General features: G+C 42.4%; 1 protein-coding gene across 1 annotated transcript in view; it reads right to left on the bottom strand.

Annotated features, from left to right (window-relative positions):
* Mblac2 (metallo-beta-lactamase domain containing 2) overlaps window positions 1–22,585 on the bottom strand; it is a 41,859-nt gene extending 19,274 nt beyond the window's left edge. Inside the window, exon 1 of the mRNA NM_028372.1 lies at window positions 22,020–22,585. Within this exon, the coding sequence (NP_082648.1) occupies window positions 22,020–22,473 (454 nt within the window). The 5' untranslated portion in view covers window positions 22,474–22,585. The remainder of the gene's footprint in view (window positions 1–22,019) is intronic.
* Window positions 22,586–22,621: the final 36 nt, after the last annotated feature.

Here is a 22,621-nt window from a genome sequence, read left to right as displayed (position 1 = left end):
AGGGCAAAAGAAAAAAGAAAAGGCTCATTACTGCTTCATCCTGTCTGGTCCTGACTTTAACCTCAGCAATAACACTGTTAGTGGAAGACATCCTTAGATTTCTCCAAATTCTTTTCTTGAGGTCAGAATCCTTCTACTAGAAGATCATTACAGATTTAAGGTACTTCTGGGAATGAAAAACCTCCACCATTTGTTTACTAAATGACTGGAAAGTTAGGGAAAGAAGTCACTGTTAAGTTAATCTATACAAAAGTTGTGTCTTAGAGTTACTATGGCTGTGATGAAACACCATGACCAAAAGCAGCTTGGAGAAAAAAGGGTTTATTTTGCTCACAGGTCATCATTAAAAACAGGGAGGGCAGAAACTCATGCAGGACAGGAACCAAGAGGCTTGCTCTTCTTGGCCTGCAAAGCCTGCTTTCTTATAGAACCCAGGAACTCCAGCTCAGGGATGGCACCACCCACCATGGGCTAGGCCCTACTCCATTGATTACTAATTTCTAAAAATGCCATACCACTGGATCTCATGGAGACATTTACTCAGTTGAGATTTGCTCTTCTCTGATGACTCCAGCTTATGTCAGGTTGACTAGCCAGTACAAGATGAAACCAGTTATTTAGGAAATGTACAGAAGGGAGTGGTGTGAGGGAAGTTTTATGTTCAAAAGGAGTACCAATGCAAGACTGGAGTCTATTCTTTAGTAATACCTATGTGATATTCAAACTGTTTTAACAACAACTACAACAAAGAGATGAATAGAGACCACGCAACCAGACACTAACCATGGGGAGTCCTCAGTGCCAATCCATCTGCTCTACTCCACCTCGAGTTTTAAAAATGCTTCCTACATTCTGAGAAGTGCTCAAGTTTCTTGAAAACTTACAAGGACCATTTACCTATGAAATCGTCTCTCCCTCCCTTCCTACCATCTCTTGACTTCTCAAATGCCATTTCCCATTTAAATATCCTCCATCTCTTTTCTATTTTCAGTTTTTAATAGAAAAATATACACATATTTGAAATAAGTTGTTTAGGGCTTTAAAATGGAAGAGACATTTCCTACCATTTTACGTAACTTTAGTTTCTTCTGAGACTTACCTCTACAAAACATAGTTGTCTCTAAGTATTGGTTGTGCTGTGTTTTCTGATGTAACGATTATATACACCCCAGCGATTTCATGCATGTATCCCTATTGGTTTAAGATGTTTATGCTATTGATTGCTTTCTACATTTTTAGCTTTTTTCATTCTCCATCCTTACACACATGCATTTCTCACCACATAGCCCATCAAAAGAACTGTGATCTGTCTACACCTGTACAGTCATCATCAGGGCACCGACTCCATCATCCTCATGCTTTGTTTTGATTCTCCTGTCCATTAGATTTGTTACTGTACTTAGTGCCTTCCTCTGCTGGCTTCCTTCCTTCCTTGTGAGAGGCAGACTCTGTGGTTTCCTAATAACAGCACCTCAGAAGTGCTTTTGTGAGTATGTGGCTGATGATGGGATGGATGCCTTTTAAGATGGTGGCTGCTCTAAACTGGCTCTGATCCCAATACCTGACTCGTTTACTTCTGGGAACCTGTAGGGTCTTCTTTGTCCTCAGAGTTCTTATTTTTTACAACGTGAGTTTTCAACCCTGTGCTGGCAATCCTGTGGGGTCTTTTAGTGTGGATGAACATCTTCTCCATGTGGGACACAGCCTTGGATTGCTTCTACACCTCTGCCTTCCTCAAATGACCTCTGCACTCATCACTCCAGGGATGACCTTTTCAAAAGGCTCCCTGCTTACCTATTCTTTTCCCCTTAGGGTCCATCTTATCCATCTTTTTGTACATTTATTATACTCATCTGCTACAAAATGAATTGTTTTCTTTAAGTCTCCTACACTCTTTATGGACAGTGTTCTGTTGCCCACTTTCAAAACCTCCTCGTTACCTCCAGAATACTTCTCTTATAGCTTTGCTGGCTGATGACGATCCCATATCGACTTCCAAATTGATTTACTCTAAATGATAAGACATTTGATCTTGTGTTAGCAATTCTGGACAGAAACTTGGCTAGATTGAGGCATCTATCTATTAATGAAAACCAACTTTCCTATAACCTTCAAAGCATTTTGTACAGTTTTCTTTCATGCCTTCAAAGGCTAACTAAAGCTTAAAGCCCCACACACCAAGAGTTTACAGTACTTTTCTACTGTACTGACTGCGGTTTGGGAAAACAGGGTTAAAAATACCAGTTTTTTTTTTTAATTTTTATTTTTTATTAGATATTTTCTTTATTTACATTTCAAATGTTATTCCCTTTCCTAGTTTCCCCTCCAAAAATCCCCAATCCTCTCCCTCCTCCCCCTGGTCCCCAACCCACCCACTCCCACTTCCTGGCCCAGGCATTCATTCCCCTATACTGGGACATAGAACCTTCACAGGACCAAGGGCCTCTCCTCTCAATGATGACTGACTAGGCCATCCTCGGCTACATATGAAGCTACAGCCATAGTCTCTCTGTGTATTTTCTTTGATTGGTGGTTTAGTACCAGGGAGCTCTGGGGTTACTGGTTAGTTCATATTGTTGTTCCTCCTAGGCTGCAAACCTGTTCAGCTCCTTGGGTACTTTCTCTAGCTCCTTCATTGGGGACCCTGTGCTCCATCTAATGGATTACTGTGAGCATCCACTTTTATATTTGTCAGGCACTGGCAGAGCCTTTCAGGAGACAGCTATATCAGGCTCCTGTCAGCAAGCTCTTGTTGGTATCTGCAACCGTGTCTGGGTTTGGTGGTTGTTTATGAAAACCCCAGTTTCTAAACAGTCTAGTTGATAATTCTCTTCTTTCCTATGCTTAGATGGCTTGGCTCTCATTCTCCTGAGATCTAGTAAAAAATGTACACTGAGCACTCTCACACTCTCATTCTCCTGAGATCTAGTAAAAAATGTACACTGAGCACTCTCACACTCTCATTCCCTGAGCTCAACTGTACCAAGCACGCCTCAATTAAGAAAACCCCTTATTTTCAATCCCATGAGACCTATGTGAATGGGGAAGCCATTCCTTTTTTAAAATGCTCACACTTATGCCATGTGTGTTAGTGTTCTCTCACTCCCACTGAGGTCCTCACACTGAACTGGCTCTTGAGACAGAACTGTTCCCTTGGTCACATCTCATTTCCACCATCCATGATCATTTCCTTGACCAATAGAGACTTAAACTTCAAGTCATAGTCTCTTCATGGTAATACTGGTTTCATGTAGGAGGCATTACATGGTAATATTAGTTTCATGTAGGAGGCATGAGGTCCTTGTAGGAAACCAAGAATGTTAAATGCACAGTTGTCTCTTCAAAGAGAGAGATGTATACCTGTTTTCTGCCCAGAAAGCTGGGAATAGATGTGGTTAACAGTCTGGTGGCCTTTGTGTTATCTATATGGCCAGGCCACACTGGCTCCCTCCAGACCCTTATCTTGAGCTTGTCTGTCTGATTCCATTGTACTTTCTACCCCTATAGCCTTATAATAAACTTGTTTGTCTAAAGCATGTTTCCTCAGTTAATCTATCGAGCCCAAATTCATATAAAATATCACTTGTACTTTAAAAGATTTTCAATGTATTTGTATCTTATGCTTTTTTGTTTGTTTGTTTGTTTTTTGTTTTGTTTTAGAGACAGGGTTTCTCTGTAGCCCTGGCTGTCCTGGAACTCACTTTGTAGACCAGGCTGGCCTCGAACTCAGAAATCCGCTTGCCTCTGCCTCCCAAGTGCTTCGATTAAAGGCGTGCACCACCACGCCCAGCTTTTTTTTTTTTTTTTTTTTTTTTTTTGGTATGTGTCTTATTGAATTAATTATCACTGGAAATTTTTTTTCCAAATTCTGTTGCACTTAAATATGTGTAAACTAAACTACTTGATGACTCCTAAAATTTGAACCAACACCAACCCAGCTGCCGAGTTGTGTTAAACTAGTGGTTCTCAGCCTTCATAACTCTGCAGTCATTTAATACATGTATTTTCCATGGTCATAGGTGGTCCTTGTGATAGGACTGTTAGAGCCCCAGAGGGGGTCACAAGCCACAGGGCGAGAAGCACTATATTAAGTAGAACTGCCTCACTTCTTCCAGAAGGACATTCTCCTGACTTTGGTGGCCACAAGGATACCTAGAATTCCAGCAGGTTTCAGGAAGGAAACAAACTGCATGTCTGTTCACCTTTTTCTGGTACTTGCAGTTTTTGTTTTTAATTTTCATAAATGACAGTGTCTATCTGAAACTGCTCCTCTCCTGACATAATTTATCAGGGCAACATTAGGGAAACTGTTTATAGAATGAGGACAAAGGGAAAAATCACTTGAACTTGAACCAGCAGAATACTGTGAAAAATAGACAAAGTGATATGTTCTAGTTCAAAAGGCCTGGACTGTATCTAAGGTCTACTACTTTCATCTGCAGAAAGTTGCTGTTTCACTATAGTACATGCATTGTTTTCCATCGAGGTAATGCACTCGAGGAGACTGCTAACCTCTTTGACCTTCAATTAGAGGCAGCTTTTAGGTTAGAGATAACAGTGTAGATTTATGCTTTGCCTTGACAGCAAATCATCTATTCACTTAATGAAATGTAGTGCCTTTGCCTTCGTGTCTTCTAACCAAAGCTATTCTATTACAGCTGCATAGGAGTGTGTGTGTGTGCAGATTGTAAATGAATTTTTAATATCTATCTCTTACATCTCCTTCCAGACATCTGGACTGGGTTACAATTCACTTAGCAGCCCACATCATTCAGAAGACAGGAAATTAATCTTCCGGAGATGAGAGAGTAGAGGATGCTGGAAAGCTTGAGGTGTCCGTCTCTTAATGAGAAGCCACTTTACACAACATGGTCCTGTCGCTCTCAAAACAAGGCTCAAAGCACCACATACCAGTAATTTACAATGCTTTTCCAGCTCCAAAAATGTCAGGATTTGCCACTGTTGAGGCCCAATCCTCTTAACATAACTGAAGGAAGACATTTTGTATTCAGTCTCCATTTTGCTCATAAGGTGAAATTAAGTTCAGGTTCTTAGACTCCAATTCCCAGAAGTAATTATCTAGAGCTGCCACTGAAAAATGTCACTAATAAGCCAAAAGTTATGGTTGAATCACTTATGTTCTGTTATCTCAATGTACTGATAGTCCCTTGGGCGCTACCTGTCCACCACCCCTCTTTCCTCACTCAGGACCAATCTGCTTAAAAGGTCAGCTGATAATGCTCTGTCTAGTAAGCATATCACTCCACGGCTTGCTGTCAAAGTTTGGAACCTGGGTTTTCCTATAAAAAGTTTGCTCTAAGAAATGTTTGATGTCATAGTTTCAGACCTAATTCTGAATGATGTCCCTGGTCTGACAAGTACTTCGCTGTGCGTTCAATAAACTACCCTTTCTTAACTGAGATTGGTGTTTGGATGGTTTGTGTGGCAATTCCCGAACCCCAACACCATCAACTCGGATTTGGGAAACCAGGATTAAGATAATACTGGTTTCTAACCAGTCTAGCTGATCATAGCCACGATACTCAGCTAGTCTCTCCTCTCCTAAATAACAATAATGCCTACCTGTAGTCTTCCCTCCCCCAGCCTGAAACCTGCTTGCTCAGGGGTGGAGCTAGCCGCTCAATCGTTCTGCCACGCCCACTGCTGAAGCTTGCCGCTTTGCTGATCCGAAGCCATCACGTGTTCACCTGCAACCTTACTCCAAGATTATTTGGCGGGAATCGGGCCCCTCCCCCTTCCTTCATAATGGAGTGCCGGAATAGTAAAAATTGAACCTTGAGCACAGAGCCTTGTCTTGGTTCCTTCCTTATCTCACGCAGCCTAGCCCTTCTTCTCTTCCAGGTTTCCAAAATGCCTTTCCAGACTAGAACCCAGGTCTCTGATCTGCTGGCCGGACACAACACCTACCATTCCTAAAAAGAAAATCGCAAACGTGTGTGTGTGTGTGTGTGTGTGTGTGTGTGTGTGTGTGTGTACATGCACAAGCATGATCATATGTCAAGCTCTGTGTGTGGCTATCAACTTGCTGGAGGCAGGTCTCTCCTTCTGCCATGTAGGTAGGACTCAGGGGTCACAATCGGATTATCGGGCTGATGGAAAATGCTTTACCTACTAAGCCATCTCATTGCTTCCCCACGCTTCTTGACTCTCGACTTCGTATTGCTGGTGATCATAAAGAGTAAACAAATACAATATTTTTATTTCCAACAATTTAATGTATTTAAATATTAATGTAAATTTTTTTTTTTGTTTTTCAGGCATGTTTTCTCTGAGTAAAAAGAGGTTATTTTAATTTTTTGATGTCCTTGAACTGTTGCCACAGTTCAAGAGCTGAGATTATAGGCTCACGCCATGTAATTTTCAAATTTTTTTCCTTTTTCTTTTCTTTTCTTTTCTTTTTTTTTTTTCTGGAACTCACTATGTAGAACAGACTAGCCTCCATCTCACAGGGATCTGCCTGCCTGTCTCTCAACTGCTGGGATTAAAGATATGCGTCATCATACACAGCTAATATAAATTTTAGGTTTCTTCCTGAAACCATCAACTTTAAGAAGAAATATAGTAATACAAATTATATCTAGTGTAGATGTATAATCTGTTTTTGTTTTATGTTTTTGCTTGTTTGTTTTGTTTTTGAGACAGGGTCTCAGTATGTAGTTCTGGCTGTCCTGGAATGTCCTCTGTAGATCAGGCTGGCCTTGAACTCACAGAAACCCACCTGCCTTTATCACCCAAGTGCTGCAATTAAAGGTGTGTGCCATTACACCCAGCTTATAATTTTCAAAGCAGACTCCCATCTAGAGAAGTTTTTAAAAAAGAAATCTTTAGACTTAAAAACTTTAATGAAGAGACCTGTTAGTTGGTTGTAAGGGAATAGAATCTCATACTTTTAAATTAATGTATCTTTGTAAAATATTTTTATTGACATATTGTTTAGTAGGCTTCATTAAAATGCAGCAACTGGATTTTTCTTAATATTACAGAGAAATTTGTAGGCAATTTAAGATTATTAACACAGAAAAAGTGATTTTCATGATCTACCCACGATTCTGTATTCTGTGCACTTTCATCTTTTATGCCCTAGTGTAAGTCCTGGGTTTGGTTATGATTCTGCTTAGTGTATTCTAGGTAAAACATTTAATCAGGGGTCTCTGGCCTCACTTCATAAGTGTTATGTGGATAAAATTTAAAATAAATAAAATTTAAAATAAATCCTACTGACAGTCGTGGGCTCTGCCCTGTCCTGTCAGAAATTCAACTTCCCTCCAGTTTGCACCTATACAAGCAAAACTTGCAGATCAGCACACCATGCCCCACACTGTCAGAGCTCTATCTTCCTTCTGACCTGAACCTATACCCACTGCAGTCAGGGATCAGCACACTGCACCTCACCCCACAGCTCTGCCCACCTCCCAGGAGGGCTGCTCCAACCTGGGACACCCAGGCCAGCCAACACCAGAGGCAATGGCAAAACCTATCATGAGAACGTAATCACCAGAAGCCAATACAATATGGCACCATCAGAACCCAGCTCTCTTACTACAGCTAGCATTAGATATCCTAACACACCCGAATAGCAAGACTGTGGCCTTAAATCCCATCTCAAGAAGATCATAGAGGCCTTTAAAGGAGATATAATTGATCCCCTTAAAGAAATACAGGAAAGCACAATCAAACAAGTAGAAGCTCTTAAAGGGGAAACAAATAAATTGCCTAAAGAAAACCAGGAAAATAAAAACAGGTGAAGGAAATGGGGAAAAAAAAAACAGTCCGAGACTTAAAAATGGAAATAAAAGCAATAAAGAGAACACAAATGGAGGCAACCCAGGGGATGGAAAACCTAGGAAAGAGAACAGGAACTACAGATGCAAACATCACCACCAAAATACAAGAGATGGAAGAGAGAATCTCAGGCATAGGGGATAACATAGAAGAAATGGATATATCAATCAAAGAAAATGTCAAATGTAAAAAGTTCCTAACTCAACTAGAAAATATCATCCTGAGTGAGGTAACCCAATCACAAAAAGAACACACATGGTATGCACTCACTAATAAGTGGATATTAGCCCAGAAGTTCGGAATACCCAAGGTACAATTCACAGACCACATGAAGCTCAAGAAGAAGGGAGACCAGAGTGTGGATACTTTCGTCCTTCTTAGAAGGGTGATCAAAATATCCATGGGAGGAGAAAGAGACAAAGTTTGGAGCAGAAACAGAAGGAAAGGTCATCCAGTCACTGTCACAACTGTGGATATAGCTCATATACAGTTATCAAACCCAGACACTATTGTGGATGCCAATAAGTGCTTCCTGACAGAAGCCTGATATAGCTGTCTCCTGAGAGGTTCTGCCAGTGCCTGACAAATACATAAGTGAATGCTCACAGCCATCGATTAAACTGAGCACAGGGTCTCTGTAGTGGCTATTCCTGGTTGTCAACTTGACAATATTTGAAATGAACTACAATCCGGAATTGGAAGGCTCACCAGTGACCCTTATCTGGAGGCTTGGAGATCCTTATCTGGATCTTGGTTTGAAGATCTTGAGCCATAGTGGCTATGGATTCCAGAAGATTGAATCTCCGAGTTTAAGGAACACACCTTTAATCCGGGCTACGCCTTTCATCTGGGATTAAAGGTGTGGTGGAACACACCTTTAATCTGGGCTACACCTTCTGCTGGAGACAATATAAGGACATTGGAAGAAGGGAGTCTAGCTCTTGCTCTAGCTCGAGCTCTTGCTCCTTCGCCTGCTTGCTGCGTGAGACTGAGTAACTGCTAGATCCTTGGACTTCCATTCACAGCTGCGACTGAACAATTGTTGGGAATTGGGCTGCCGACTGTAAGTCATCAATAAATTCCTTTATTATCTAGAGACTATCCATAAGTTCTGTGACTCTAGAGAACCCTGACTAATACAGAAGTTGGTACCAGGAGTGGTTCTAGAGTAACAGAAGTACAAGGAAGGAGTTGTGTGATAAAATCAAAAGGCTCCAGACACAAGTAAACGATCTAAAAGTTGCTAAGTGTGTCCTTGAGGAGAATCTTCTCTCTTGTAGCAATAGAGCTCAAGTTGCAGAAAATCAAACAGAAACTCTCATTGTAAGGTTGGCTGAACTACAGCGAAAATTCAAGTCTCAGCCTCAGAGTGTGTCGACAGTTAAAGTAAGGGCTCTAATTGGCAAAGAATGGGATCCTACAACATGGGATGGGGATGTGTGGGAAGACCATGTTGAAGCTGAGAATTTTGAATCCTCAGATTCTCAAGGGTTTGCCCCACCTGAGGAAGTAGTACCCTCAGCCCCACCTCTTGAAATAATGCCTTCCCCACATGAGGAAATTAATTTTGCAGAGTCTGCTCACGGCCCACCAATAGTTTCTTCTAGACCTGTAACCAGACTCAAAGCAAAACAGGCTCCTAGAGGGGAGGTAGAAAGTGTAGTCCATGAGGAAATTCGCTACACTACTAAGGAGCTTAATGAGTTTGCTAATTCATTCAAGCAGAAACCTGGTGAATATGTGTGGGAATGGATTTTAAGGGTGTGGGATAAGGGTGGAAGGAACATAAAACTAGAGCAGGCTGAGTTTATTGACATGGGTCCTCTGAGTAGAGATTCTAGGTTTAATACGGAAGCTCGCATAGTTAAAAAAGGTGTCAAAAGTTTGTTTGAATGGTTGGCTGAGGTGTTTATCAAAAGATGGCCTACTGGAAATGACTTGGAGATGCCTGATATTCCATGGCTTAGTGTTGATGAAGGGATTTTAAGACTTAGGGAAATTGCAATGCTAGAGTGGATATATTGTGTAAAGCATAATTGTCCACAATGGGAAGGTCCAGAAGATATGCCTTTCACCAGCTCTATAAGACGCAAATTGGTGAGAGGGGCACCAGCACATTTGAAGGGTTTTGTTCTTTCCCTTTTCCTTGTGCCAGATCTTAGCATTGGAGATGCTTCTGCTCAATTAGATGAATTAAATTCACTGGGTTTAGTTGGATTCCGAGGTAACAAGGGCCAGGTGGCAGCATTGAATCGCCCGAGACAAGGTGATTCTAGTTATTATAATGGACAGCGTAGACAAAAGAATGTTTATAATAACATACCCAGTAATGGTCAGCACAGGAGAGGTGAAATTTATAATGGCATGACTCGGTTGGACCTTTGGTACTGGCTAACCAATCATGGTGTTTCCAGGAATGAAATACATAGGAAGCCTACTGCATATTTGTTTGATCTGTATAAGCAGAAAAATTCTCAAACAAATGAAAGAAAGGCTACATTAGATCGTGGTAAACAGCCAAATGAAAGAAAGGCTACATTAGATCGTGGTAAACAGCAATCTCGGCCAGTGAATCAATTTCCAGACTTGAGACAGTTTGCAGATCCAGAACCCCTTGAATGAAGGGGTGGCCAGGTTCCACTGAGGAAGGATCTTGATAAGACACTCAAAGGTTTTGCTGTTACCCTTTCTCCAGTTCTTCCCCAGAGGGACCTACGGCCTTTTACAAGGGTAACTGTACACTGGGGAAAAGGAAATAATCAGACTTTTCGGGGTCTGCTGGATACTGGTTCTGAGTTGACACTGATCCCAGGGGATCCCAAGAAACATTGTGGCCCTCCAGTTAAAGTAGGGGCTTATGGAGGGCAGGTGATTAATGGAGTTTTGACTGATGTCCGACTCACAGTAGGTCCAGTAGGTCCCCGGACACATCCTGTGGTGATTTCCCCAGTTCCAGAATGTATAATTGGGATAGATATACTCAGAAATTGGCAGAATTCTCATATTGGTTCCCTGAACTGTAGAGTGAGGGCTATTATGGTTGGAAAGGCCAAATGGAAGCCTTTAGAGTTGCCTCTGCCAAAGAAAATAGTGAATCAAAAACAGTATCGTATTCCTGGAGGAATTGCAGAAATTACTGCCACTATCAAGGACTTGAAAGATGCAGGGGTGGTGGTTCCCACCACATCTCCGTTTAACTCTCCTATCTGGCCAGTGCAGAAAACAGATGGATCATGGAGAATGACAGTTGATTATCGAAAACTAAATCAGGTGGTAACTCCAATTGCAGCTGCTGTACCAGATGTAGTTTCGTTACTTGAGCAAATTAACACATCTCCTGGCACCTGGTATGCGGCTATTGATCTGGCAAATGCCTTCTTCTCAGTACCTGTCCATAAGGACCACCAGAAGCAATTTGCTTTCAGTTGGCAAGGCCAACAGTATACCTTCACAGTTTTGCCTCAAGGATATATTAACTCTCCTGCCCTGTGTCATAATTTAGTTAGAAGGGATCTTGATCGTTTGGATCTTCCACAAAATATCACATTGGTGCACTATATTGATGACATTATGCTGATTGGACCAAGTGAGCAGGAAGTAGCAACCACTTTGGACTCATTGGTAACACATATGCGTATCAGAGGATGGGAAATAAATCCAACCAAAATTCAAGGACCATCTACCTCAGTGAAATTCTTAGGAGTCCAGTGGTGTGGGGCATGCAGAGATATTCCTTCTAAGGTGAAAGATAAGTTATTGCACCTGGCCCCTCCTACAACCAAGAAAGAAGCACAACGTTTAGTGGGCCTATTTGGATTCTGGAGACAACACATCCCTCACTTGGGTGTGTTACTTAGGCCTATTTACCAAGTGACTCGGAAAGCTGCTAGCTTTGTGTGGGGCCTGGAACAGGAGAAGGCCCTTCAACAGGTCCAGGCTGCTGTGCAGGCTGCTCTACCACTTGGACCATATGACCCAGCAGACCCGATGGTACTTGAGGTGTCTGTGGCTGATAGAGATGCTGTTTGGAGCCTCTGGCAGGCCCCTGTAGGTGAATCACAGAAAAGACCTTTGGGATTTTGGAGCAAAGCTCTACCATCATCTGCAGACAACTATTCTCCCTTTGAAAAGCAGCTCTTGGCCTGCTATTGGGCCTTAGTGGAAACTGAACGTTTGACAATAGGACACCAAGTTACTATGCGACCTGAACTACCCATCATGAGCTGGGTACTATCAGACCCTGCAAGTCATAAAGTGGGACGCGCACAGCAGCAGTCTATTATCAAATGGAAGTGGTATATACGTGATCGGGCCAGAGCAGGTCCTGAAGGCACAAGCAAGTTACATGAAGAAGTTGCTCAAATGCCTATGGTTTCTACTCCTGTTACAATGCCATCTGCTGCCAAACATGTGCCTATAGCCTCATGGGGTGTTCCCTATGATCAACTGACCGAAGAGGAGAAGACTAGAGCCTGGTTTACTGATGGCTCTGCACGTTATGCAGGCACCACCCAGAAGTGGACAGCTGCAGCATTACAACCCCTTTCTGGGACAACCTTGAAAGACACAGGTGAAGGGAAATCTTCACAGTGGGCAGAACTTCGGGCAGTACACATGGTATTACAGTTTGTTTGCAAGAAGAAATGGCCAGATGTACGATTATACACTGACTCATGGGCTGTAGCCAATGGATTGGCTGGATGGTCAGGGACTTGGAAAGATCACAATTGGAAAATTGGTGAGAAAGACATCTGGGGAAGAAGCATGTGGATAGATCTCTCCAAATGGGCAAAGGATGTGAAGATATTTGTGTCCCATGTAAATGCTCACCAAAAGGTGACTTCAGCTGAGGAGGAGTTCAATAATCAAGTGGATAAGATGACCCGTTCTGTGGACAATCAGCCTCTCTCCCCAGCCATCCCTGTCATTGCTCAATGGGCACATGAACAAAGTGGCCATGGTGGTCGAGATGGAGGTTATGCTTGGGCTCAGCAACATGGGCTTCCACTCACCAAGGCTGACCTGGCTACAGCTGCTGCTGATTGCCAGATCTGCCAACAGCAGAAACCAACACTGAGCCCCAGATATGGCACCATTCCTCGGGGTGACCAGCCAGCAACCTGGTGGCAGGTTGACTACATTGGACCACTTCCTTCGTGGAAAGGACAGCGTTTTGTTCTTACTGGAGTAGATACTTATTCTGGTTATGGATTTGCCTTTCCTGCACGTAATGCCTCTGCTAAAACCACCATTCACGGACTGACAGAATGCCTCATCTATCGTCATGGTATTCCACACAGTATTGCTTCTGACCAAGGAACTCATTTCACAGCCAGAGAAGTACGACAGTGGGCTCACGATCATGGAATTCACTGGTCTTACCACATTCCCCATCATCCTGAAGCAGCTGGGCTGATAGAAAGATGGAATGGCCTTTTGAAGACGCAGTTACAGCGCCAATTAGGTGGTAACAGCTTGGAAGGCTGGGGCAGAGTTCTTCAGAAGGCAGTATATGCTTTGAATCAGCGCTCGATATATGGTACAGTTTCACCCATAGCCAGGATTCATGGGTCCAGGAATCAAGGGGTGGAAAACGGAATAGTTCCACTTACTATCACTCCTAGTGACCCTCTAGGAAAATTTTTGCTTCCTGTCCCCATAACTCTAGGTTCTGCTGGCCTAGAAGTTTTGGCTCCAGAGAGGGGAGTGCTTCTACCAGGAGCTACAACAAACATTCCATTGAACTGGAAGCTCAGACTTCCCCCTGGTCATTTTGGGCTTCTAATGCCCTTAAACCAACAGGCTAAAAAAGGAATAACAGTGTTAGGAGGGGTGATAGATCCAGATTACCATGGGGAAATTGGATTACCTCTTCACAATGGTGGTAAGCAAGAGTATGTCTGGAGTGTAGGAGATCCCTTAGGGCGTCTCTTAGTACTACCATGTCCTGTGATTAAAGTCAATGGGAAACTACAACAGCCTAGTCCAAGCAGGATGACAAAGGACACAGACCCATCAGGAATGAAGGTATGGGTCAATCCTCCAGGAAAAGAGCCAAGACCTGCTGAGGTGCTGGCTGAAGGTGAAGGAAATACAGAATGGGTAGTAGAGAAAGGTAGTTATAAATACCAATTAAGGCCACGTAACCAGTTGCAGAAACGAGGATTATAAAGTAATATGAATGCCCATTGTAAATTTACTAATGCGTTTGCGATTGTACGAGGGATAGTTATATCATGTTAGGCGTATTTACAACCTTGTTATTGTTTCATGTGAACATGAGATATTATTTGTGTCAAGTTGACAAGGGGTGGATTGTAGTGGCTATTCCTGGTTGTCAACTTGACAATATTTGAAATGAACTACAATCCGGAATTGGAAGGCTCACCAGTGACCCTTATCTGGAGGCTTGGAGATCCTTATCTGGATCTTGGTTTGAAGATCTTGAGCCATAGTGGCTATGGATTCCAGAAGATTGAATCTCCGAGTTTAAGGAACACACCTTTAATCCGGGCTACGCCTTTCATCTGGGATTAAAGGTGTGGTGGAACACACCTTTAATCTGGGCTACACCTTCTGCTGGAGACAATATAAGGACATTGGAAGAAGGGAGTCTAGCTCTTGCTCTAGCTCGAGCTCTTGCTCCTTCGCCTGCTTGCTGCGTGAGACTGAGTAACTGCTAGATCCTTGGACTTCCATTCACAGCTGCGACTGAACAATTGTTGGGAATTGGGCTGCCGACTGTAAGTCATCAATAAATTCCTTTATTATCTAGAGACTATCCATAAGTTCTGTGACTCTAGAGAACCCTGACTAATACAGTCTCCAATGGAGAAGCTAGAGAAAGGACCCAAGAAGCTGAAGGGGTTTGCAGCCCCATAGGAGGAACAACAATATGAACTAACCAGTACCACCAGAGCTCCCAGGAACTAAACCACCAACCAAAGAGTACACAAGGAGGGACTCAAGGCTTCAGCCACATATGTAGCAGAGGATGGCCTTGTGGGACATCAGTGAGAGGAGAGGCCCTCGGTCCTGAGAAAGCTTGATGCCCCAGTGTAGGGGAATTCCAGGACAGGGAACCAGGAGTGGGTGGGTTAGTGAGAAGGGGGAGAGGGGATGGGATAAGGGGGTTTTCAGAGAGGAAATGAGGAAAGGGGATAAAATTTGAAATGTAAATAAAGAAAATATCTAATAAAAAATGAAAAAAAAAGTTAACTCAAAACATGCAGAAAATCTGGGACACTATGAAAAGACTAAACCTAAGAATAATAGGAATAGAAGTGGATGAAGATTCCAATTCAAAGGGCCAGAAAACATCTTCAACAAAATGATAGAAGAAAACTTCTGTAACCTAAAGAAAGAGATAGCCAGGCGTGGTGGTGCATGCCTTTAATCCCAGCAGTCAGGAGGCAGAGGCAGGCGGATTTCTGAGTTCGAGACCAGCCTGGTATACATACACAGTGAGTTCCAGGACAGCCAGGGCTATACAGAGAAACCCTGTCTTGAAAAACCAAAAAAAAAAAAAAAAGAAAGAAAGAAAGAGATAGCTATAAATGTACAAGAAGCTTACAGAACACCAAATAAGCTGTAGCAGAAAATAAAATCTGCCTGCTACATAATCAAACACTAAATGTCCAGAACAAAGAAAATATTAAAAGTTACAAGGGAAAAAAAGGTCAAGTAACATAAAGGCAGACCTATCAGAATTACATGCAACTTCTCAGCAGAGAATCTAAAAGCCATAAGATCCTGGACAGATGTCTCTGCCAGCCCAGAATACTATACCCAACAAAACTCTCAATCACCATAGATGGAGAAACCAAAATATTCCATGACAAAATTTAAGTAATATCTTTCTACTAATACAGACCTACAGAGGATACTAGAATGAAGACTCCAACACAAAGAGGGAAACTACTACACCCAAGAAAACACAAGAAATTAATCATCTCATATCAAAACCAAAAGAAAAGAATCACACACACATAATACCGCCTCCAACAACAAACTAGGAACTAACAATCATCGATCATTAATAAATTTCTACATCAATGACGTCAATTCGCCAATAAAAAGACACAGATTAGCAGACTGGATAAATAAACAGGATCATCCCACTGCATACAAGAAGCACTCCTCAGCTAGAAAGATAGATACTACCTCAGAGTAAAGGACTGGAAAAATATTTTCCAAGCAATTAATTGAACCCAAGAAACAAGCTGGAGTAGCCATTCTAATATCTAATAGAATAGACTTTTATCCAAAAGCTATCAAAAGAAATAGGGAAGGGAAAACCAACCAAGAGGAACTCTCTATTCTGAAAAATCTATGCTCCAAATGCAAGGGCACCCATATTTGTAAAAGAGCCCTTACTATAGCTCAAATCACACATCGAACCCCACAGCATAATAGTGAGAGAATTCAACACCCCACTCTCACCATTGGACAGGTCACTGAAACAGATAATAAAGAGAAACAATGATACTCATAGACGTTATGGACCAAATAGATTTAACAGATATTCATAGGACCTTTCACCCCAAAATAAAAGAACAAACCTTCTTCTTAGCACCTTATGATACCTTCTCCATTGACCATATAATCAAATATAAAGCAAGCCTTGGAGGGGGGGAGGTTTGAGGTTTAGCTCAGTGGTAGAGCACTTGCCAAGCAAGCACAAGTCTCTGGGTTCAGTCCTCAGCTTTAAAAACAAACAAACAAACAAACAAACAAATGAAACAAAACAAACAAACAAAAACAAAAAAACCCCAAAAAACCCAACAACCCAGATACAAGATGATTGAAATAACCCATTGCATTCTATCAGATCACCACAGATTAATTAAGGCTGGATGTCAACAACAACAGAAACAACAGAAAGCCTACATACTCATGGAAACTGAACAGCTCTCTACTCAATGATACTTTGGTCAGGAAAGAAAGAAAGAAAGAAAGAAAGAAAGAAAGAAAGAAAGAAAGAAAGAAAGAAAGAAAGAGGGAGGGAGGGAGGGAGGGAGGGAGGGAGGGAGGGAGGGAGGGAGGGAGGGAGGGAGAGAGGGAGAGAAAGAGAGAGAAAGAAAGAAAGAAAGAAAGAAAGAAAGAAAGAAAGAAAGAAAGAAAGAGAGAAAGGAAGAAATTCAAGACTTCCTGGAATTCGATGAAAATGATGAGATAACATACTCAAACTTATGGGACACACTGAAAGCAGTGCTAAGAAGAAAATCCATAGCACTAAGTGCCTTCATAAAAAAAACTGGAGCGATCTTTCATACTAGCAATTTAATAGTACACCTGAAAGCTCTGGAACAAAAAGAGGCAAGCAAACCAATAGGAGTAGAGAGCAGGAAATTGTCAAACTCAGGGTTGAAATCAATCAATTAGAAACAAAGAGAACAATATAATCAATAAACCCAAGAGCTGGTTCTTTAAGAAAAATCAACAAGACAGACAAACCCTTAGGTAAACTAACTGAAAGGCACAGAGACAGTATCCATATTAACAATATCAAAAATGAAAAGGAAGACATAACAATAGAAACTGAGTAAATTTTAAAAATCATTAGCCTGTTCTCCACAAAACTGGAAAACCTAAAATGGCTGAACTCTAGGACAGATACCACATCGCAAAGTTAAATCAAGATCAGTTAAACCATCTAAACAGCCCATAACCCCTAAGGAAATAGAAGCAGTCATTAAGTCGCCTAACCAAAAATAAAAAATAAATAAATAAATAAAAAAGCCTAGGGCCAGATGGTTTTCTACCAGACTCTCAAAGAAGAGCTAATGCCAATACTCCTCAAACTATTTCACAAAATAGAAGCAGAAGGAACACTACCTAATTCACCCTATGAGGCTACACTTACCATGATACCCAAACCACATAACAACTCAACAAAGAAAGAGAACTTTAGATCAGTTTTTCTTATGAACACTGATGAAAAAAAAATACTCAATAAAATTCTAGGAACAAAATCCAAGAATACATCAAAAACATTAGTCACCACAATCAAGTTGGCTTCATCCCAGGGATGCTGGGATGATTCAATATACAGAAGTTCATCAAAATAATCCTCCATATAAACAAACTGAAAGAAAACTCATGTGATCATCTCATTAGATGCTGAAAAAGCCTTTGACAAAATACAACGCCCCTTCATGTTAAAAGTCTTGGAAAAGTGAGGTATTCAAGAGACATAGCTAAACATAATAAAAGCAATATACAGTGAACCAACAGCTAATATCAAATTAAATGGAGAGATACTTAAAGCAATCGCACTAAAACCAAAAGCAAGACAAGGCTGCCCACTCTCCTTCTAACTATTTAATATAGTACTGTAAGTCATAGTTAGAGAAACCTGACAACAAAGGGGATCAAGGGCATACAAATTGGAAAGGAAGACGCCAAGGTATTACTAGTCATGGATGATATGATTGTCTATATAAGCAATCCCCAAAATTCTACCAGAGAACTCCTACAGCTAATAAACAACTTCAGCAAACTGGCTGGATATAACATTAACTCAAAGAAATCAGTAGCCTTCCTTTATATAGATGATAAAAGGGCAGAGAAAGAGATTAGGGAAACAACACTCTCCACAATATCCACAAATAATATAAAATTTTTCATGTAACACTAAACAAGCAAGTGAAAGATCTGTATAAGAATTTTAAGTCTCTGAAAAAAGTAATTGAAGAACATATGAGAAGACAGAAAGATCTCCCATGCTCATGGATCAGTAGTAAAATAGTAAAAATGGCCATCTTACCAAAATCAATGCAATTCCCATCAAAATCCCAGCACATTTTTTACAGACCTTGAAAGAGCAATTCTCAACTTCATATGGATAACCAAAAAACCTTGGATAGTCAAAACAATCTTGAACTAGAAAAGAACCTTTGGAGAAATAACCATTCCTGACCTCAAGCTCTACTACAGAGCAGTAGTGATAAAACAAACAAACAAACAAACAAACAAACAAAAACAAAAAACCCAAAACCATGGTACTGGTACAAAAACAGACAGGTTGATCAGTAAAATAGTATAGAAGACCCAGATAGGAACCCACACACCTATGGACACTTAGTCTTCAACAAAGAAGCTAAAACCATATGATGGAAAAAAGAAAGCATCTTCAACAAATGCTGCTGTTCTGACTGGATGTCTGCATGTAGATGTCTGCATGTAGATGAAGGAAAATAGATCCATATTTATCTCCCTGCACAAAACTCAAGTTCCAGTGGATCAAGGACCTCAACATAAAACTGGATACAGTAAATCTAATATAAGAAAAAGTGGGATATAGCCTTACATTGGTACAGGAGACAATTTCATCAACCAAACACTAGTGGCTCAGGCTCTAAGATCAAGAATTGATAAATAGGACCTCATGAAATGAAAAAGCTTCTGTAAGGCAAAAGACATAGCCAATAGGACAAATCAGCAACCTACAGATTGGAAAAAAATCTTCACTAACTCCACATCTGACAGAGGGCTAATATCCAAAATATATAACGAACTCAAGAAGTTAAACTCTAACAAACGAAATAACCCAATTAAAAAATGGAGTATAGGGGCATGAGAGATGGCTCAGTGGGTTAGAGTACTGACTGATCTTCTGAAGGTACTGAGTTCAAATCCCAGCAACCACATAGTGGCTCACAAACACCCATAATGAGATCTTATGCCCTCTTCTGGAATGTTTGAAGATAACTACAGTGTATTTATGTATAATAATAAATCTTTAAAAATGGAGTATAGAGCTAAACAGAGAATTCTCAACAGAAGAATCTTGAAAGTCTGTGAAGTACTTAAAGAAATGTTCAATATCCTTAATCATCAGGGAAATGCATATCAAATCAACCCTGAGAGTCTACCTTACACCAGTCAGAATGGCTAAGGTCAAAAACACAAGCAATAGCACATGCTGGAGAGGATGTGGAAAAAGAGGAACATTCTCCATTGATAGTGGGATTGCAAACTTGGACAAACACTCTAGAAATCAATGTGTCTGTTTCTCAGAAAACTGGAAATAGTTCTACCTATATCACCAAGCTATACCACTCCTGGGCATATACCCAAAAGATGCTCCAACATACCACAAGGTCACATGCTCCACTATGTTCATATCAGCTTTATTCATAAGAGCCAGAAACTGGAACCAACCCAGATGTCCTTCAACTGAAGAATGAATACAGAAAATGTGGTTCATTTACACAAATGAATAGTACCCTACTGTTAAAAACAAGGACATCAAGCCAGGTGTGGTGGCACACGCCTTTAATCCCAGCACTTGGGAGGCAGAGGCAGGCGGATTTCTGAGTTTGAGGCCAGCCTGGTCTACAGAGTGAGTTCCAGGGCTACACAGAGAAACCCTGTCTCAAAACAAAAACAAAAACAAAAACAAAAAACAAACAAAAAAACCAAAAACCAAGGACATCATGAATTTTACAGGCCAATGGATGGAACTAGAAAATATCATCCTGAGTGAGGTAACTCAGACCCAAAAGGACATGCATGGTATGTACTCAAGAAGTACACAGAATGGTGTGAGGGGTGGGGTGGGGTAGGATCAAGTACAGGGATAGACAGGAGAGAAGGTCAGAGGGCCAGGAGAATGAATGTAAATCTTCAGCTGTGGGGATGGGGGTGTAAGTTGGGGGAGGGGAGAATCTCTAGGGTGTCCCATAGAGGAGGCTCCCAGAAAGTCAATGAGGGTGAGCTTAGCCAAGATTCCTAACAGTGGGGACATGAAACTAGCAGAGGCCACCTCTTGTAGCCAGACAAAACTCTCAGTGGCGGGATAAGGACATCAACCCACCCACAAAAGTTTGACCCCAAATTTATCCTGTCTAAAGGAAATGCAGGGATAGAAAAATTCCATGAACAAGCACTAATCCCTGACGTTATTAATGAATGATACTCTGTTATGCTTGCAGACAGGAGCCTAGCATACCTGTCCTCTGAGAGTCTCTATCCAGCAGTGGACTGAAACAGATGCAGATACCCACAGCCAAACATTGGACGGTGGTCTGGGACTCTTATGGAAGAGTTGGGGGAAGAATGAAGGCCCAGAAGGGGAAGGGAGCTCCAGCGCAAGACCAAGAGAGTCAACTAACCTAGGGGCACTCAGAGACTGAAGCACCAACCAAAGAACACACAGACTGAAAAGAGGTTCCAGGCACATAGGTAGCAGGCAAGCACCTCAGGCTCCATGGCTGCCCTATCTGGCCTCAGTGAGAGAGGATGCACCTAATCTGGCAGAGACTTGATTATGTGCTGTGTTGGGGGGAGGGGTACCCAGAGGGGCCTCCACCCTCTCGGAGGAGAAGAGAAGAGGGGATGGGAGGAGAGACTCTGTGAGGGAGGGAGCAGGAGCAGGAGTAGTTTTGGGGATGTAAATAAATAAATAAATCCTAAGACAAAAATATAAAATTGATAAATCAAATATTGCTGCTGTTGCTAATCAGTTCAGTTAGTGCAGTTCCAGCATGAGGGGAAAGGGACTGGGACCCTGTCTATTTTGCTCCAATCTATCAATTGCTTAGGACCAAGAGAATGAAGTCCTCATTAACACACACACTTTCTCCACCGGAAACAACTCCCTTATTGATCTTTCCTAGGCCTTGCTCTCATCCAGACCAGATATTTGTCATATTTCTATATTTTATGTTCACTGTCAAGCCTTTTTTTTTTTTTTTCTTGTGAGGCAATAAGCAAACAAATCCATCCGAAAGGTCAGGATGGATGAAACGGAACCAAAGCTTTCCAAGCCTACAGGTGGACCGGATAGGCACTATGCAGTGAAGTGAGGAGGCAGATGAAGTCAGCAGTTTTCAAAGCACAGAGCCTAACACTCTTCCCAAGGTGCCATTGCTTAAAAGCCTACTCGTTACAAAAGCTGAAAATGTTCAACCGGTACTTGGGAAAAGAATGGAAAATCTCCAGTCACAAGTCTCTGCAGTGTTACTACTGTAGCTGACTGACTGGGGATGGTGTGAGCTTTCAAAGAGACAGCCACACAGCAGCAGCGCGCATCTCCGGACAGAGAAGCCTGCCAGGGCCTAGTCTCTGCTTAAGCTGACTTCCACGCAGCAAAGGGTGAAACAGAGTATTCCCGCACTGTACCCCAACAGTGCCAAGGAGGTCTGTAACATGCTGTACACGCTCTCCAAGCCCCTCCCTCAGTGACAGCGCACGCCCGCGGGGCCCATTACCATCCTGCAGAATGAGGGTGGGTTGCACTGCCTGCACTCGGAACTGCCTGGCCCTCCAGCCAGGGCTGGGCGCCCGCACCACCTCGCTGTCAGAAAGCCAGGTCACGGTCTCAAAGTTGTCCCCGCGAGCCAGGGCCTCGGCCTCGGCGCGGTGCACAGCCACCTGGTCGAACTGATAGAGACCGCCGGAGTGATCGAAGTGCACGTGGGTGGCCACGGCCAGCAGTGGCCGGCGTCCTGCATCCTCTTTAGACCCGCAATCCTGCAAGAGGCCAGAGGAGTAGAGGTACTCCGGAAGGCTGCGCAGCCCCAGGCCAGTGTCTATCACCACGTCCTGCTCCGAGCCGCGCACCAGCCAAATGTTGGCCCGGTTGCCTGACTCGTAGAACCGTTCTTGAATCCAGAAGATGCCATCGCCCAGAGACTTGTGGGCATACCACTCGAGCGCCGACATGCTGCTGCGCAGGGGTGCGGCCGGGCTAGGTGGGTGTGCCTCCCACAGGCAGTCCAGGACTCGCTGCTGCTGCTGCTGCTGCTGTTGCTGCAGAGCCGGAGGAGCTACTCTCAGCTCCGGAGGAGGTGCGATCGAGGGGCGGGGATGC

This window comes from Mus musculus, chromosome 13 (genome assembly GCF_000001635.26).
Source record: "Mus musculus strain C57BL/6J chromosome 13, GRCm38.p6 C57BL/6J".
Lineage (NCBI taxonomy): Eukaryota > Metazoa > Chordata > Mammalia > Rodentia > Muridae > Mus > Mus musculus.
The sequence above is the reverse complement of the archived record's forward strand: the minus strand, read 5'-3'. Positions and strand labels throughout refer to the sequence as shown.